This window comes from Typopeltis vanoorti, chromosome 20 (genome assembly GCF_054136105.1).
Source record: "Typopeltis vanoorti isolate ZY-2024b chromosome 20, IOZ_Tvanoo_1.0, whole genome shotgun sequence".
NCBI classification, from domain to species: Eukaryota; Metazoa; Arthropoda; class Arachnida; order Uropygi; family Thelyphonidae; genus Typopeltis; species Typopeltis vanoorti.
In genome coordinates this window covers 105,032,170-105,053,263 of record NC_143568.1, presented here as the reverse complement: position 1 = coordinate 105,053,263, position 21,094 = coordinate 105,032,170, and the positions used below count along the sequence as shown (strand labels likewise).

The following is a 21,094-nucleotide window of genomic DNA, read 5'->3' as shown; positions in this document are numbered from 1 at the left end:
GAGAAGAATTGTGGAAGAAAAGCTTGGTGAAGAACAAGCTGGATTCAGGCCAAATAGAGGCTGTCAGGATCAGATCTTCACTTTACGACAAATAGTCGAGAAAGCATGGGAATATAACAAAGATCTGTATTTAAGTTTTGTCGATTTGGAAAAGGCATATGACAAGGTGCCAAGAGAGAAGCTATTCAATACGCTGCAGTTATATGGTGTCAATGGGGCATTATATCAAGCAATACTTAGTCTTTATTTGAGTTGTGAGTCAGCAGTTAGAATTGAAGGAAGTACAGGAAGATGGTTTAATGTTAAATCTGGTGTGAGACAAGGATGTACATTATCCCCTCTGTTATTCATTATCTATATGGATCACATTATGAAGGAATGTGGTATTAAACCTGATATCAAAATTGGAGATGTTAATGTCAGCTCTTTGCTTTATGTGGATGATGTTATACTTCTAAATAAATCCGCTATAAGTCTGCAAGATTCTCTGACTAAATTGAATAGCTGTTGTAATAGATATGGTATGAAGGTCAGCAATAAAAAGACAAAGACAATGAAAATAGGCAGAATCATTGAAAATGTCAACTGTGCTGTGAATGGAGAACCTGTGGAACAAGTAAAACATTTCAGCTACTTAGGCACAATTTTTACTGAAGATGGTAAACTAAATATAGAAATAGACAACAGAATCAGCAAAGCTGGTATCGTGGGAAGTCAATTGAATAAATTCATATGGAATAAGAAAGAAATTAGTAGGAACACTAAATTAGCTGTATACAAGACTGTGTTCAAACCAATTTTAACTTATGGATCTGAGAGCTGGGTCAGAAGTAAAACACTTGACCAAAGACTAGAGACCGCAGATATGAGAGTCCTGAGAAAGATTAGAGGCGTGAACAGATGGCATCAATGGCAATATCATATTAAAAATGAGGATATTAGGAAAGAACTTGACATTGTCAGCATCCAGGAATGCGTTAGCAGAGCTAATCTCAGATGGTATGGTCACTTAAATAGAATGGGAGAGGAAAGATTAGCAAAACAAGTGTTCTCTGCCAGGTTGGCAGGAAAACGACCCAGAGGAAGACCAAGATATAGGTGGATTGATACGGTACAAAGTGCCTTAGACGATAGAAATATAAGATCTGATAATGTTGGAGTCTTGACAAGTAACAGACTGATTTGGAGGAAAATTGTAGATAGGAAGTTAGTAATGATGTAATTTTTTCATGTAGTACTGTCATATCCTGTACACCCCTTGAGGGTACATGGCAGGAATTTGATGATGATGATGATGATGATGACATAAGACTATTACACTTTTTTTTATAATCTTTGTCAAGTAGCTTTATTTTATCCTCCTACATGTTTCGCCAATCTTTTTCTATTGGCTTCCTCAGGGAATACAAACCAGTAAGCTAAAATGAAGGTTACAGACTAGGTTATAACTGATAGTTCTAATTCATACAAAAAATTGGTATTGTGCGTGACAATGTGCGTGTCTCGTTAACGTGATTTCCACAATACCATCAAATTCACATTAGAAATGGAAAAAGATAAAAAACTGCCATTCCTTGACATTTTAATAAAGAAACAATCCAATAATAGTATCAACCTATCTGTATACAGAAAACCTACAAATACTGGACGTTACCTCCATTTCAACTCAGCTCATCACATAGCTCAGAAACTTAGCATTATCCATAGTCTCAAGAAAAGAGCTATACAGTATACGACAGACAAGGATGACCTACTAACAGAATTAACCACAATATCCAGAGAACTTTCTTTAAATGGTTACCCAAAAAGACTCTATAACAAGATTCTCTTTACTGATATACCACATCGACAACGTGCTGACGTCCAACACATCAGTACAATTACGATTCCTTTTGTCAGCAACCTTTCCAAAAAATTAGCTAACCTTTTAAAACCACATAAGATCAGAGTGGCATTCAAACCAATCAACACTATTTGGAAATTTTTAAGATCACCGAAAGATCCTCACCCATTCTACAAGTACTCTGGAGTATATAATATACCTTGCTCATGTGGTATTAGTTACGTAGGTCAGACATCTAGAAGCTTTGAAACGAGAAAGAAAGAACACATAGGATATGTCAGAAATAACAGACAAGACATTTCAGGCCTTTCATGCCACTTTGCCTCTACTAACCATCACAATGAGTGGGATAAGAGCCTTATGCCATACATAGAAGATAACTACCATTCAAGAACCTTTAAAGAAGCAGCTACAGTCGCCCGTAAAACTGAAAACCTAAACAAGAATCAAGGTCTAATTTTACCAGAAATTTGGAAAACTTTTATCAGATCATTAAACATCAAAGAAATGAACTTTCATAACAATTACGTAATGAGCCATAACGAATAAATCACGTTAACGAGACACGCACATTGTCATGCACAATACCCATTTTTTGTATGAATTAAAACTATCAGTTATAACCTAGTCTGTAACCTTCATTTTAGCTTACTAGTTTGTATTCCCTGAGGATGCCAAAAAGATTGGCGAAACATGTAGGAGGATAAAATAAAGCTACTTGACAAAGATTATAAAAAAAGTATAATAGTCTTATGAATAATTGTCAAGGAAAAAATTCAACATAAATCTTCTAACACTTTTCATTCCCCAAAGGAAGTAAGTGGAACTCTTTTAAATACCTAACTTTTGAAAATTGGTAGGTAACCAGTTTCCACTTTTGGTAATTGACAGTAATGAGTTCAGTGTTGCTAACAATTTCAAGATTTCAGAATAGGAGTAAACCAGCCAAGGATAACTATCTCATATTCTTAAACCATAACTGGCATTAGCTGGAAATATGGTCAACAGTTGATTTTTTTCTGAGTTGTAAGATTAAAAGCTGAAAAAGTTTCCAAGAAAAACTCCTACATGTCTGCAGCAAAGATTAACTCAGTAACCGACTGAAAAAAAAGGCCTAAAAAAGTTACTTTAGTAAGCAACCATAATCATGCCTATAACAATCTTTATTCTAACAGCATGGGGCCAAAATGCCACAAAGTTATACAGTTGCTCTTTCTGTAATTATACATTATTTATTAGTTTGTATTTGTTAACCTGTACTGTGATACATAGTTTATTCCAAAAATTATTAGGCACACAACAGACAGATTAACCAATGTTTTCCAGGAACTCTACTAAACTGTAGACATCTAGAAACAGGAGAAGGCTAGTGATATTAAGGCTGCTGAGTATTTTTTCTGATATTCTTCTGGCAAAAGATCACCGGAGGAATAGTGCAGGTGGTTTGTGGAATAGTGGGAGGATATTATCATGGTGATCATCTATACAAGAGTTGAAAGAAAAGACTGATGCTTAAAGGTCATCCTTAAATTCAGGAAATGTTATCATTGTACCATCAGGATGAGAAAGAGGTGAAAACAGAAGGGCAGTTGTTATACCCAATAAACAGTCTTAGCAAAGGACCAGAAGGCTCAACTGCCAATTGAAAAGGAGCATTTAGCCCTTAAAAAATAAAAATAGAAAAAAACCTGAAGTCAACTTCATTTTTTTTAATTTTTAATACAGTTGCTACAGGCTGTAGATAAAGTGCATATAAGCTGAAATCTTGCACCTTATGTATGCTGAATTTTTGTTTTGGACTGCTTTGGCACATATGCTGGAAAATCAAGGCTTGGATAGATCTAGGGCAGGGGTTTTGAGTGGAGTGAGGAATACAAGCATTCCTTCAGGCAGAAATAACTAGTTATTTGATAAGAGAAAGTGCCTAGACCAGAAGAGAAGAAGCAATAATCAGACTATGGAAAAGAGGCACAGAAATCCCAAAGCTCATCTCTGTTGGAACAGTTGAAGTGCAATAACATACACAGCTGATACTGGTTGGAAGATGAATGATCTATAGAAAAAGAAACATTGATGAAGTTATAGTCAGAGCTGCCAAGAGGAAAGCTAACATCAATGGTTTTATTTGAAGGGAATTAAGAAAAAGATTCAGGGTGTTGGGAGAATGATAGGGATTATCTGGTAATCTAGTGAACTGAGTCAGATCATTATTGACAGCAAACAATTCAGCTTCTCTCCTCTTGATCTGTGAAGTTAGGGAAGGGGGAGCCAGTTTGAATTATAGATGTTGAAATCTCCAAAGAAGATTATCTCGCTCTCTGGGATCCGAGAGCTGGGTCAGAAGTAAAACACTTGACCAAAGACTAGAGACCACAGATATGAGAGTCCTGAGAAAGATTATAGGCGTGAACAGATGGCATCAATGGCAGTATCATATTAAAAACGAGGATATTAGGAAAGAACTTGGCATTGTCAGCATCCAGGAATGCGTTAGCAGAGCTAATCTCAGGTGGTATGGTCACTTAAACAGAATGGGCGAGGAAAGATTAGCAAAACAAGTGTTCTCTGCCAGGTTTGCAGCAAAACGACCCAGAGGAAGACCAAGATATAGGTGGATTGATACGGTACAAAGTGCCTTAGACGATAGAAATATAAGATCTGATAATGTTGGAGTGATGACAAGTAACAGGCTGATTTGGAGGAAAATTGTAGATAGGAAATTAATAATGATGTAATTTTTTTTTTTCATGTAGTACTATCATATCCTGTACACCCCTTGAGGGTACATGGCAGGAATTTGATGATGATGATGATGATGATGACGATCAACTTTCAGAGATGAATAATAAAAAGCATCAGTATAGTCATCAAAATTATGAGGGTTTTAAAGAGCAAACAAATGCAGCAAAGTGATGCCAGGAATTCTTGAGTGAAAGCAGACAATAAAAAATGAAATTCTGATAACCTTTGGCATGGGATATCAAAGCCTGACAAAGGCACATGTTCCACACACACACATGAATGTGGACTAGAATCACATGTCCATGACAAAAGCAGAGTATAAAAGGAAATCAACAGTGCAGGCCAAAGATAATCCAAAACAGTTCTTTTGATATGTTACAAGTAAAAGGAAGAATGTTTATGGCAGAATAATTTTAATGAATGGCGATAGTAGGGAGGTAACTGAATCAGGTGAAATAATAGAATTATTAAGTGAACACTTTTCAAGAGTATATCATCCAGTTGGATACACTGCAGTAACGAAAGAGATAAAGACTTATTAGGAATTCAGATCAATGAAATGGAGGTGCATAGCTTATTACAGAACCTTGATATGAATACGGGGTGCTTAAGAGTCAAAGCTGTATAACTGAGAGGAGACCTCCACATAGCCTTTAAAGAAATGCGGAGAACTGACCAGGGCTTCTGACCTAATGTCCAATCCTCACCTTCTTGTGGTGCATCCTATTGGGTATCTACCTGAATACTGAACAAACGAGGATGGGCTGGCAATTTCGGATTTAACCGACCAAATTGTATTCAAATTGGCTTAAATCAATATACAAAATGATGGTACAACATGACAAAATTTCATGCTGGCTGGGGTGTCGCCCTGTTAAACAAGGTCCCTATTGCTTTCGCCACAGAACCAGGGTAAACAGCGAATAGTCAGCTACTGGAAGAAATCTGAAAGCACACCCCAACTCAACATCACTAGAGTTAAAGATCGGTACTATCAACATAAGAAGCCTGAATGGCAAAGAAATAGAGCAAGCTGAAGAATTAGATAAGTACCAGATCGACATAATAGCGGTGACTGAAACAAAAAAGACAAAAACTGGTGAGACCTTTCTGAGCAAAAAATACAAAATGTTATATTCAGGAAATGACAATCAAGGAAAAGAAGGAGTAGCCATAGTATTCAATACAAAATACGATCTAATCTTCTTGAATAGTAGGCAGTCTCAAGTAGAGTGATTTGGGCAAATATCAGAATGGGGAATTGGACAATGAGACTTATTTGTGCCTATGGTCCCACAGAAGGTTCTACTAAGATAGAAGTGGAGGAATTTTTTGAGGCTCTAGAGAAAGCTACTGACACAATGAAAAAGGAAACGCGTTGGTCCTTGTTGGGGATCTAAATAGCAGAGTAGGAAGAATTTTTGCTCTTTTCTCCAAATTTTGGGAAAATTTGGAGAAAAGAGCAAAGCTAATAATAATGGCAAATATCTGTTGGATTTCTGCTCAGGACATGGACTGGTTATTACTAACACCATGTTCCAACATAAAAATGTGCACAAATTCACATGGAGAAAAGAGGCTAGGAATAAGAAAAGTCTCATTGATTATGTTATTGTTGATAGTGATGTTTTCTCCCTGGTGCAGGACACCAGAGTATACAGAGGATTTGAAATTGGAAGTGATCACTATTTAGTCTTGAGCAGGATAAAATTGAATTTCACATTGAAAAGAATGACATGTAAGAAAGTTTTAAAGCAAATAAAAGTTGAGCAGCTCTCAGATGTGAACTGTAGACTAAAATACACAAAGATAATTGAAGAAAAAAATGAAAGAGTTTGAGAACAGGAAACAAACCTTGGAGATTCAGTGGCAAACTCTGAAGGAAACATTCATTGATTCTGCCAGAGAGGCATGTGGTGAGGTTGTTTGCAAGAATAGAAAAATCAGAACTCCATGGTGGACACAGGAAGATAAAGAGGCAGTGAAGGAAAAGAAGAAAGCATATCAAAAGTTCCTGTCAAATAAGTCAACTTGTGAACTTAGAGAATACAGAGACAAATGCAAGAATGCTAAACACTGCATAAAACTAGCTAAACAAAAGTCATGGGAGGACTTTGGCAAGAACATATAAAATAAATATCAAGAAGGTGGCAAAATATTCTGGAGATTGTTGAAGAAGCTTAGGAATGGAGGAAAGAGTGCTGTAAAAGGAGTTAGAGATGATAAAGGTGACATGAAAACGGGAGAAAAAGATATCCTTGAAGTATGGAGTAATTACTTTGAAAAACTGCTAAATGAAACAAGCAGTGATGACAGCACAGTGGTAAAAATCACTGACCAGGCATGCAGTCAGGAATACATATTCATACTTGAAGTAGAAAAAGCCATCAAAGGCTTGAAATGTGGAAAGGCAGCAGGAGTAGATGATATTTAACCAGAAATGCTGAAGTATGGTGGTATAAAAGTCTTACACTGGCTGCACTGCATAGTTCAGAAAGCTTGGACAGAGGGACAAATTCCCAATGATTGAAGTAGAGCTCTCATAGTACCCATATATAAAAAGGGAAAGTAAAACTGAATGTGAGAAATAGAGAGGTATTTCCCTACTGAGTGTTCCTGGCAAGATCTATGCGAGTGTACTTGAGAAACGGTTGAGAAGAATTGTGGAAGAAAAGCTTGGTGAAGAACAAGCTGGATTCAGGCCAAATAGAGGCTGTCGGGATCAGATCTTCACTTTACGACAAATAGTGGAGAAAGCATGGGAATATAAAAAAAATCTGTATTTAAGTTTTGTCGATCTGGAAGAGGCATATGAAAAGGTGCCAAGAGAGAAGCTATTCAATACGCTACAGTTATATGGTGTCAATGAAGCATTATATCAAGCAATACTTAGTCTTTATTTGAGTTGTAAGTCAGCAGTTAGAATTAAAGGAAGCACAGGAAGATGGTTTAATGTAAAATCTGGTGTGAGACAAGGATATACATTATCCCCTCTGTTATTTATTATCTATATGGATCACATTATGAAGGAAAGTGGTATTAAATATGATTATCAGAATTGGAGATGTTAATGTCAGCTCTTTGCTTTATGCGGATGATGTTATACTTCTAAATAAATCCGCTACAAGTTTGCAGATTCCCTGACTAAATTTAATAACTGTTGTAATAGATATGGTATGAAGGTCAGCATTAGAAAGACAAAGACAATGAAAATAGGTAGAATTGTTGAAAATGTCAACTGTGTTGTGAACGGGGAACCTGTGGAACAAGTAAAACATTTCAGCTACTTAGGCACGATTTTTACTGAAGATGGTAAATTAAATATAGAAATAGACAATAGAATCAACAAAGCTGGTATGGTGGGAAGTCAATTGAATAAATTCATATGGAATAAGAGAGAAATTAGTCGGAATACTAAATTAGCTGTATACAAGACAGTGTTCAAACCAATGTTAACTTATGGATCTGAGAGCTGGGTCAGAAGTAAAACACTTGACTAAAGACTAGAGACGGTAAATATGAGAGTCTTGAGAAAGATTATAGGTGTGAACAGATGGCATCAATGGCAATATCATATTAAAAACGAGGATATTAGGAAAGAACCTGACATTGTCAGCATCCAGGAATGCGTTAGCAGAGCTAATCTCAGGTGGTATGGTCACTTAAATAGAATAGGTGAGGAAAGATTAGCAAACCAAGTGTTCTCTGCCAAGTTGGCAGGAAAACGACCCAGAGGAAGACCAAGATATAGGTGGATTGATACGGTACAAAGTGCCTTAGACGATAGAAATATAAGATCTGATAATGTTGGAGTCTCGACAAGTAATAGACTAATTTGGAGGAAAATTGTAGATAGGAAGTTAGTAATGATGTAAATTTTCATTTAGTACTATCATATCCTGTACACCCCTTGAGGATACATGGCAGGAATTTGATGATGATGATATGAATACAGCTATGGGATTAGATGGTATAAGTGAAGTTCAAGTGAAGGTGCTAGGGAATTATCAGTGCCTTTGATCACATTGTTTAATCTAAGTCTCAGCTCTGGGTTAGTCCTAAGGAGATGAAAAGGGAGAAATAGTTTCATTGCATAAAGGTGGGTCGACAACTGATGTAACAAATTACCAACCAATCAGCATATCAATTGTTGTCAAGATACTGGATAAGTTGGTCAAGAGCAAAACACAGGAATGGATAGAAAGGGGATACTGCAATTAGTGATGGGTAATTTGTACCTCAGTAACTTGATAACATTTTATAATACAGTAATAGCTGAGTTGGATCAAGGTAATAGGTTTATGGCAATGCTGCTGGACTTTGCAAAAGCCTTAAACAGGATACTGTACGGAATTCTAATCAATGAACTGCAGCAAATGGGGATGGATATAGGACTGGTTAGGTGGATAAGAGGGTGATTGATGGAGAGCTATCATAGAGTAGTTTACTCAACAGTAGAGTGTAGAAGACAGTCAGTGACTAGTGGCTGCATCAGGGCTCTCTTCTTGGGCTGCTGCTATTTAATTTGTACATTAAAGATTCTGAGAGAAATGAATATGTTCAGTTGTTTGCTAATGATGCAAAATTAGATAGAGCAATAGTTAACACAGATGATGTTAAAATTTTGCAGGATGATTTGGATAGACTGGCAGTCTGGGCAAAGGAGAATGGATGTCAGTTTAATGTGACAAAATGTAAGGTTATTCATTTTGGGGTGAAAAGATCACCAGCTGTATAACATATTGATGGAACTGTACTCCAGGAAATTGACAAAGTCAGAAGTGTTAATGGACAGGAAGTAAAAGTTTAGAGGGCACATAGCAAAAGTGGCTAAAGCAGCTCATCGGATTACTTGATTACTGAAGAATACTTTAATGAGCAGAGACAAGCAGGTTACTATTCCTCTTTATCAAGCCTTAATAAGACCCCCATCTTGACTACTACATGCAGATCTGGTCACCTGGGTTTCTTGGTGATGAGGAAGAGGTAGAGAGAATCAAGGGTAAGTGACCAAAGTGGTAGCAAATCTATGGAATAAACCTTACGAGAACAAGTTGAAGATTTTTACCTTACAGAAACTGGTTGACAGGTAGAAAAGGGGTGATATGATTGAGACATACAAATTACTGAAGAGTTTTTATAAGATTAATTCAGAGCAAATTTTTCAGAACAGGTCTGGTGGTGGGAGAACTAGGGGCCATCCTTGGAAACTGAGCAAGAGTGTAGTTAGCAAGGGTGTTAGAACTAGATTTTTTGCTTGGAGAGAGTGGTGAATGAGTGGAATAGGATGCCAGAGTCTGTTGTGGGTGCCATGACTGTGAATGAGTTCAAAGCAAAGTAGATAGATAGATACTGCGCAAATGTTGGATAGTGCTTGGTACGATGTTTAGGGCCTCTCTTGATGAGTCTAAAGACTCCATGGAGTAGCCGGTAATAATAATAATCTTATTATAAAGCAACGAAAACACCATAACTTTCAGAATTTATGAATATACAGAAAATTTTGGATCTTCTATGAATTAGAATTTGCAGTAGTTCTCACTAAAATAATAGAACTTTATGCAAGCTGTATTATGCAACTGCATTATTTTAGAAAGGACTATAATATACTTGCAATGATTTAAAAACTAATAAGACATACCACTGCATATCTGGGTTAGCAAAAAAACTTGATTAGTCTAAACACTTAACTGCAATTACATATATCAAGTATTAAAAATTTCATACTGAAATATCTTCTTAATATTTTCAAAATTTTTCAATATGAAAATTTAGTGAACAGAATAACTTAACTTTTACTGATAATTTTTAATACCATCAAAACATAAACCATATGCTACAAAATTTTGCAACAAATTCAAAAAAATTTAAACACTCATGGAAAATTGTAAATTTTTACTAAGTATTAAATATTTTGAATAGAATTGAACCTAATATCATTTTTTTCAATATGCAAATTAAGTGAAAACAGAACAGCTTAACAGCTGTTTTTTTTTTTTGAGATTTTACAATATCTTCAAAATAAAAATCATTTAAGGATGTGACCAATTAGCTACTGATAAGTGCATGGGGTAACTACAAGTGCATAAGTGGATTAGATAAAGTTTCCTGCAGAGATAATAGCAATGCACCATGTATTCAAGTCAGATATATGGCTAGGACAAATTTAACTACTCAATCTGGTGTGGGATAGCTATAATCACCAATGTTTTTCTGGATGTGTGCATACATTATAAGAATTTATTTGAATACCACAAATGATATAACAGCGTGTGACAATAGATCTAGTCCAAATTAATTTTTATTATTTAATAAAAATTTGTGTTAAATATGAAAAATGTTAAATAAAAGCTTTGTGTTAAATATGAAAAATTGATATTGAATGAAAGTAAACAAGAAATGGCATTTTATTAAAACAAAGAGAAAATGTTATCATTATATCTGTGTTGTCGAAATAGTCAAACCAGCCTGCTATTTCAAGCAAAACCAAAAGGCCTGTTCCTAAAATTAATTTTCCATTCATGACAATCCCTCTCTACCAAGAATGATTTTATCATGAATTACTATAAATATTGATCATAATTAAAAGTACATAATGCACTTTTAATTATGATCATTTCCAGAGATACCACAGGTTAACTCAGTAAGTCACAATGATCATTTTTAAAATTAAAACAATTATCTTGGCAAATAGAACTCTTAAAAGTGCTATAATAAAGAGCATTGTCCAATTATAGTTTGTAACTTATGGTGAAGTTACTGTGTTCAGTACAAAAGCACCACTATAAATGAGATTCCATGCTTGCTACTGCATAGAAAAGAAATTTCCATTTTTATTGCACATATTGTAATCTGCCGTATTCAAATTTCCACTTTTCTTCTCATTTACAATGAAGATGTTTTATGAGATGTAAAATGAAATATTCATATTGAATTTTAACCGTTTCAAGTTTTTAATATAGTACTTAAATTTATAATAAGAAAAATCTACAATGATTGATTTCTAATCTATCATTCTAGCATTTAACACAGCATTAATAAATGCTAGAAAGAGGCATTACAGTCAACTCTTGTTGCAACAAACAAATACTGTTATAGTGAATTCACCTGTTATAACCAAGTACTAAAAGTTCCAATCAAAATCCCAACAACAATATCACACTAGATGAAATTCACTATAGCAAACCATCCACAATAATAAAATATTCCTTAGATTCCTATGAGTAACAAGAGCAAAACTCGACTGTATGAAGAGATGTGAGATTGTTCAACTGTCACAAATATACTCAGAACTGAAACCGCTTTAAAAAACCAAGTGAAAATATAAATTAATTTTAAAAAAAAGTGGTGCATTAAACCTGGTATTAATACTAAGTGGCTATTCAGTCTTCAGGTAACTGCTATGAAGCTAAATTAGCAGAAGACCATTATAGATTTTAGTCTGGTCATGGCAAGAGGAGCATTTTCTAGCATGTTTCGATCAACAGTTTTTAGATTCATTTTGTTTCTAGAGGAGAAAACAAAATTAATCTAAAAACTGTTGATAGAAATGAACTCAACTACCAGTAACAATTAAACATGGAGAATGAATGCTTACTGATTTCCAAAAGTTAGGACTAAAAGAGCTCCACCCTTTCATTCACTTTGGGAAATGAAAAGGAGTTAAATGATTTATTTATGTTACTCAAAATTGGAGGTATTTACCTGCATAAAACAAAAACCTCAGGTTATGTTATTCTCCTAAACAAATCTACAACAAATTATTTATAACTATTTAAAGAGTCCTAAAGAATATGTAGTGGATTAATAGTTATTACATCACTAGTTACTTAATTTAGTTAAACAAATTCAATAACTTCTCTAACAAATTTGGTAAAAAAAAAAAAAAACTGGCAATTAAAAAAAAAGGTGACAACCATGAAAACGAGAAGAAAAATGGAGAACATCAACTGCATCCTCAATAAAGAAACTAAAGAACAAACAACAAATTTCAGCTTTTCAAACAATTTTTAGTTAAGGTAACAAATCATCGATTTCCTGATAAGTAACCTCAAGGAGTATTCGCATTACTATGATAGCACTACATGATTATGTTTACATTATTATTAATCCCATATCAACAGGTTTTCTCCAAATTAGTCTCTATTACTTGTTAGCACTCCAATATTGCTATGTCTAACATTTTGTCACTTCTGACTGAATCAATCCACTTCGACTGCAGTCTACCTCTTGGGCTCTTTCCTGCCATCTTGGCATCGAATATGCTAATTTTTCCTCTCCTGTTCTATTTAAGTGACCATACCACTTTAGATTAGTCTTGCTGACACATTCTTGAATGCAAACAATGTCAAGTTCCTTCCTAATGTCTTCATTTTTAATATGATTCTGCCATTGATGCCATCTGCTCGGGTCCCTAATTTTTCTAAGAATTCTCATATCTGTGGTCTCTAGTCTTTGATCAAGTGCTTTATTTCTAACACAACTCTCAGATACATAATGTAAAACTGGTTTGAAACTATCTTGCAGGCTATAGTTTGGTATTTTGGCTAATTTCTCTCTTATTCCACATGAATTTATTCAACTGGCTCCCCACCATACCAGCTTTTAGGCCTTCCTACTATAGACCACAAAAAAAATTGAAATAGTCTAAACAGATTACTTTTCTTTGACCACAACATATTTCAATATGCCATTTCTTCCTATTTGCACATCAATTTTCTAAAGAATTCATTTCCAAATTTTTATCTTAGGTTTAAATAAATGTTTCATATAAAATAAATTATTACCATATTCTACTTTGCACTTTAATTCTAAAAAAAAGTGGAAAGTGCCACATATGGCAAACAAACAGAAATAAGATAGTAAAAAAAAAAAATAAAAACTATTAGGTTATCTAAAACTGTATTACTCCTAAAATTTACAATTTCATCTATTTTCCTATGCATAAGGATGAACCTTTCTTAGATTTCTAACTTATCCTATTATACTTTTTAGAGACTAAAAACCACAGGTATGTGAATATTCATATCTGTGGTCTTTGGGTGTGAGAAAAATTAGCAATCAGGAAAAATTTAGTTCTGCGAAAAATCAGGGGAGTGAACAGATGGCATCAATGGTAGAATCATTTTAAAAATGAAGATATTGGAAACCACAGAAAATTAAGATATTACCACTTTAATTCTTTGAATTCCATGAATTCAAAGACTTAAAGTGGTATGATCACGTAAACAGAATGGGAGAAGAAAGGTTAGCAATCATCTCTCTTCCTCTTGAGGATGGCAAGAAAAAGAAGGAAGACCAAGATCTAGATAGACTGATACAGTCAAAATGAACCAAAATGTAGATATTGACATTGTAGAAACCAGACTAATAAAAGATTAATTCAGAATAAAATTGTTGATAGGAAGCTTGTAATAATGTAAACTTAATTGTGCAGTCCTATCATATTATTATTCTTTATGGCATCTCCATGGAGTTTTGAGATTCATTGAGGAAGGCCCAAATCAACCATCATACACACAAATCCTATCATACCTCTCCTTGAATCCATTCCACTCACCACTCTCCATGCAAAAAATTTGGTCTGCACACACACCTATTAACCACACTCTTATATAACTTCCACGGATGACCCCTAGTTTTCTGACTCTTTGTCATATATTGAAAAATTTCACTTGCATCATTTTATAAAACCCCTTTAATATCTTAAAAGTTTCTATCACATCCCATCTTTGCTGCCTATCAACTAAACTTTGTAACCCACAAACTCTCAATATCAGGGAGTATTCCACAGACCTGTCATCATCTTGATCACTGAATCTTTTCGACCACCTCCTGGTCCCCAAGATCATATGGCCTTATAAAGAGGGATAAAACTTCCTTAGCTTTTCTTGTTAGGTGTTTTTCAACATTCAAGTAATTTGTCGCACTATTTTACCAACATTTGCAATATGTCCTCTGAACTTTATGTTTGCCACCACTATCCCCAAGTCTCATCAATTTCATACAAACCAATACCATGAATATGATACACCACGTGAAACCTTTTCAACCTGAAGCACATAACCTTATATTTTGCAACATTAAATTGACAATCATTATCCTTTGCCCACAATGTCAATTATTATTTAAATCATCCAGCAGGATATCTACATCACCTTTATCAACTATTGCTCTTCCCAGTTTTGCACAATCAGCAAACAACTGAATATCCCCTCTTAAATCTTTCCCTGTGTCATTGATATAGAAAATTAAATTTGGTCCTAGTACCAAACCCTGAAGTACTCCACTAGTCATCATCATTCTCCTACTCCATTCCACCATATACTCTCTCTGGTGTCTGTCCGTCAGCCATCCCCTATCCATACTACTAGCCTCATATACATTCCCATCCTCTCCAGTTTTTGTAATAGTTTTCAACGTGGTATTCTATCAAATGCCTTGGCAAAGTCGAGAAGTATCACGGTGTGGCCATTAGCTTTATCCAATTGTACTGTCACTTTATTATAAAATGTGAATAAGTTACTAAGACAGGCTATACCTTTTACAAAGCCATGCTGCCCACTATAGAGTATCACATCACTATCCACGCACTGTTGCATTTTACCTTTCACCAACCTTTCCAAAACTTTAACAGCCATTCCCGATCTTTTAATTGGTCTGTAGTTGGCTATGTATGTCTTGGAACCACTTTTATGCAATGGTATTATCTTACCTTCTTTCCACTTCCTTGGAACCCTGTCAGAGATGAGACTAGATTGAAGAACTTCATCAGAGTCAATGCCAATTCTCTTGCACATTCATGTATTACATGGGATGATATGTCATCCAGTCCCACCGCTGTGTTCAAATTCATATTTTTTAATATGCTGAACATCTTCTGTTCATCTACCTCAATGTTGATATGCATCTCTGTAACATCAGCAACTGTAAAATCACTACCTGGATGAAACCTTTGCAAAATGATCACTCAGTAATTCAACTATTTCTTTTGATTCAGTCACCTTCCTACCATGAGCAGTGTTAAAAGTCATTCTACCATAGTCATTTTTCCTCTTACTTGCTACATAATGAAAAAAACTCTTTTTAGTTTACTTTGGCCTGTTTGGCTAATTCTCTCTCATAGTCTGATTTGGCCTTCCTTGCCATACTAGTCACCTTCTTGCTTGCACTTTGTACTGCTCATGAGTATGCTGATCACTTTTTTCTTTAATTAAATTAAGGGGATATTAGATGCCACATTGTTTTAAAACCGAATAAGAAACTCAAAGATTGGAATCAGAGAGTTTCATGCCGAATATAGTATAAAAAACGATAAAAATATCGGCGAATACTAGCATGAGCTAAATGCAAGTAGTCCTAGAACGTAGTACAAAATGTGTTGCCCGTGTTTGTACTACGTTCTAGGACTACTTGCATTTGGCTCACGCTAGCATTCGCCGATATTTTTATAGTTTTTTATACTATATTCGGCATGAAACTCTCTGATTCCAATCTTTGAGTTTCTTATTCGGTTTTAAAACAATGTGGGATCTAATATCCCCTTAATTTAATTAATGTTTATATCGCCGAAATGAAGCCTGTTGGCTCTTTATATTTAAGTAACTTTTTTCTTTATATTTCCTCCGCATATTTTCTTTTTTTACAGCTCTTGCTCTAGATCGCTACTTATCCACTTAATTCCAACTTGGTTTATCCTCCCAACCTTGGGTATGCAGTCTGATACTGCTACTCTCAAGCAATCTCTCTAACCACTTGCCATGCACTGCTGACATTCTTTCCTTGCAGCTTCTCAAGCCATGGCATTGTTCCAAGAAGACTTATTAGTCTCTCATAACCACCAACCTTGTAGTTGAACATAAACCCCTTTTTGACAGAGAACTCCACATGTCTGCCAACTTCCCAAAACAAGTGCATGGTTACTCTTCCCAATTGGAAGAAGAGTGTCTACCTTGGTTACTGATACATCTTCTGATGCTACTATCAGATCCAATACCCTCAAATCCCTTGTCCCCTCTATAACATGTTGTTTCACATAATGAAACACATGTTATTACAATTTACTCAATTCACATTAGCAATTGTATAAATCCCACTTCCATCTTGACATGCCCCCTTTTCTCCCTCCAATCAATGTCCCCATAGTTAAAGTCTCCCATAATAATTGTTCGACCTACACTCATTGTGCTAATTTGTCAATACATGGCATCTACATCGTCCTGAGCCCCCCCCGGTGGGATTCTGCTATCATCAGCAATACCTCACCCCCTGTCCCTTCTATCCTCCCTGAAAATACAATACCCTTCACATATTTTATCCCTTAAACTATTGCATTTTGTCAATCAGGTCTCACTGATGCCTATAATTTTTGGCCAAGTTGAACTTACCAATGCCAAAAACTCCTCACCCTTAGTCCTCATACGCCTTGCATTTGTGTACATGCATTTCAATGTTCCTTGGTACCCACAGTTACCCTTGTGTAATGTCATTACCAACCCATTTAAATTGGAGACCTGTGAAATCCTGTTCAGCATTGCATAATCATTATTGTATCCATGCTCATTTATCACAGAGGTGGCCAGACACATGCTTGATTTCATCTTCCCTAATATCTCTAGTTTCCCTGGTTTTGCAGGGAAACTAGAGATATTAACTCTAGTTTCCCTGCATATTAACACTCTCACTAAACAAAACTTTCTCTAAACATCTAACTTCAAAACGATTTAAATGTAGTCTGTCAGGCATATATAAGTCCTTTCGTCCATCAAATTCACTCCATACATCAACAAACTGCACACCATTCCTCCTGTACAATCTTCTCGACAATCATGGCCCTTCTTCTCAGTTCCATCCCATCATACTGAGGCAGCTGATACAATCTTTACTTTCTTACTCTTCATTTTCGCTTCCACTAACAACTCTTTCATATCTTCTCCCATTCCATATTATCTTACAGACTACATCCCTTAAATATCCATAAGAGGAAAATTATTATGATTAACATCAATAAAAGTACTTACTATATTTGAATTAATAATTCAGTACATATTTAAAAAATAAAAAAATTGAAGTCTGTAAAATTATAATTAATCGGTAAAGGGAATGAAATTTACTTTGGATTAAAAAGGATGATGAATTTTACACCAAATTAACTGCACACGAAATCTTAATGAAAGGCTCACATCAACCTGACCTGGCTGGGAATGACTACACTGAGCCAGGTTATATGATATGCTTAACCAGGACAATCAATTCACCAGGCACATCTCTTTATTTATAATTCCATATTCAGTTTCCCTGGATATGGATTTGCAATTCTAAGGCTTCACCATGCATACATGTGTGTGTGTGTGTGTGTGTGTGTGTGTGTGCATGCATGCATGTACACATGTGAATGTGTGACAAATCAAACAAAAGAAACTAAAAATAATAATAAAATGAACATGCCAGCTACTTCAAAATAAGACTGTGGTCACATCCAGTTTAGCAATGTAATTTACTACTTACGTTTACCTTTAAATATTGAAAAAAGATGTAAAAAGTGAAGTGATTCATGAGATTGCCACAATTTTCTAGACAAATCTTTCCACCTTCTGCACACTAAAAATATGTAAATCAACTTATTAGTTCATAAAATACCACTAAACCACAATGAAATAATATGCATATTAAAGATTTGAATTAAACTTTACTGAATTTTTATAATGAAATTAATAAATATTATTAATCAAAATAAACTATGGCAGAATTATTCTATACTGGTAATTAATTTTAAATAATAATTATTTTTATACATTTGAAAGTTAGCACTGAACATACATGATTCCTTATTGTTAAAGATTAACAATGCAAGAAGAATAAATGTAACTTTAAATAGGGATGCAACAATGATCAACCAGAGCATTTAAAGAAAAATAGCATAATTGAGATTAAACAAAAAATAGTCAGAAATGGTAGTAATGAAAGCAGAGTGGAGAACTAGAACAAAAGTGATAAGAATGAAAAATAAAATGAAGCATGGAGAGAAACTGAACATTTGAAGAAATAAATGACTGACTTGAATGTGAGAGAGAGAGAGAGAAGTTAGTAGAGTAAAGGAGGTGTCAAGAGATGACTGTGTGGTGCTGTACAGAGATTTAATCATTAGAGGCATGTGAATAACAGGATGGGTAAAACATGATTTTAGGATGGTCCAATGGGACAAATAACTGAACTTTTGCAAGGAAGAAATAAATAAAGATCATAATTAGTAGAAGGTGTAGGAACAAATGACTAGGAAGATGTTAAAAATGATACTGACAAGAATTTGAAGAAATTGTTAAGGTGGATGAAGGTGAAAGTGGTTAGTGTGTTAGTGCCCAGATATGATGATAATGATTTCAGAAGGAGAACAGAGATAATGAAAGCATGATGACTGAGTTCTGTGAGGCACAAGGTGTGAAATCTGTGAAAGTGTTTTGTGTGAGTGAGTGTATATGTGCGAAATGAATCGAAGTTGAAACAGTTTAAAATAGACTGGTACTAATTTTAATGAAATGCAGCCTAACACTCGGAGTAATTGCCATTCAATGAAAGAAATACAGAGAGCGCAAGAGAGATTGCATAGAGGCAGAATAATATTCCCTTATTTTTTTCAATTCTAACTGCTGACTGACAACTTAAATATAGATTACGTATTGCTTTGTATAATGTTCCATTTACTACATATAACTGTAATGTTTTAAAAGGCTTTTCTCTGGGCACCTTGTCGTATGCACAAACTTAATACAGGATCCTTGTCATATTCTCACAATTTCCCAAAAGTGAAAATCTGATCTTGACAACCTCTATTTGGCCTGAACCCAGCTTGCTCTTTCACAGGTTTCTCTTCCACACTCTTTCTCAACCTCTTTTCAAGTATGCTTGCATAAATCTTACCCGGAACACACTTAGTAGATCTTTATCGCCTTTTTTTTATTTTTTATTTTTTTTTTACAGATAGGAACCATTAGAGCTCTACTCCAATCATCTATAATTTGACCTTTTGACCAGGCCCTGTGAATTGGTGTAGCTACTGCAAAACCTTTATACATCCATACTTAAGAATTTCAAGTTGAATATTATCTACTCCAGCTGCCTTCCACATTTCAAGTTTTTGATGGTTTTTATTACCTCAAGTATTAATATGCATACCTCTTTGTATTCCTTTTGAAAATTTTCTAGTATGGTTCGGTCACTGCTTGGTTCGTTTAACAATCTTTCACAGTAAATACTCCAAACATCTAGGATATCCTTATCTTCAGTTTTCATGTCACCATTATAATTTCTGATTCCTTTTACTCTTTCCTCCATTTCTATACTTCTTCAAGTCTCCAAAACATTTTGCCACCTTCCTGATATTTATTTTCTATATTCTTACCAAAGTCTTCCAATGACTTTTGTTTAGCTACTTTTACACACAGCATAATTCTCTTAAATTTTTCTCTGTATTCTTTTAGAGCATCTGCTGATTTATTTTCTAGGAACTTTTGGTATGCTTTCTTCTTTTCCAGGACTGCTTCTTTAACTTCTTGTGTCCACCATTGGTATTCTTCTTATTTTTTTTTTTTATCCTTGCAGACAACTTCACCACATACCTCCCTAACTGAATCCTTCAATGCCTTCTTCAGAGTTTGCCACTGAGACTCCAAGGTTTGGTTCTTATTTTCAATTAGTTCCATTTTTTCTTCAATAATGTTTGTATAGTCAAGTCTACAATTTACCTGTAAAAGCTGTTCGACTTTAATTCTTTTTAAAAACTTTCTTTCCAATGAGATATAAATTTTTATTCTACTTAGTAGAAAGTAATGGTCACTTCCAATTTCAAACCCTCTGCCCACTCTTCACTATCAACAATGACATAGTCAATGAGGCTTTTCTTATTTCTTATGTCTTCTCTCCATGTGAACTTATGCACAGCTTCATGTTGAAACATGGTGTTAGTAATGACTAGTCCGTGTCATGAGCAGAAGTCCAGTAAATACTTACCATTATTATTAGCTTTGCCTTTTTCCTCAAATTTTTCCAAAATGTTCCTATATGCCTGGTGGGATTCATTTCCTACTCTGCTGTTTAGATCTCCAACAAGGACCACTTTTTCCATTTTCTTTATGTCAACTGTCTGTTCTAATGATTCAAAAAATTCCTCTACTTCTTTCTTGGAAGAACCTTCTGTGGGACCATAGGCACAAATAAGTTTCATTGTCCATGTCCCTATTTTGAAGTTTGCCTACTTGAAACTTCTAATCAAGAAGTTTATCTTGTTTATCATGTTTGGTGTTGAATGCTATCGCTACTCCTTCCTTTCCTTGATCATTATTGCCTGAAAATAACATCCTGTACTTATTATTTAGTAAGATCTCACTTGTTTTTGTCTCAGTAATGCTAATTATGTCCAAGTGGCGCTTTTGCTTTTCCAATTCTTCTGTAAGTTCGATTTCTTTTCCATTAATACTCCTTATATTGGTGGTTCCTATCTTCAGTTCTGATGCT

General features: G+C 34.8%; 1 protein-coding gene across 1 annotated transcript in view; it reads right to left on the bottom strand.

Annotated features, from left to right (window-relative positions):
• LOC150095745 (putative RNA-binding protein EEED8.10) overlaps nucleotides 1-21,094 on the bottom strand; it is a 268,565-nt gene that overhangs the window by 157,649 nt on the left and 89,822 nt on the right. Inside the window, exon 6 of the mRNA XM_090410562.1 lies at nucleotides 18,092-18,184. Coding sequence (XP_090266688.1) covers nucleotides 18,092-18,184 — 93 coding nt within the window. The remainder of the gene's footprint in view (nucleotides 1-18,091; nucleotides 18,185-21,094) is intronic.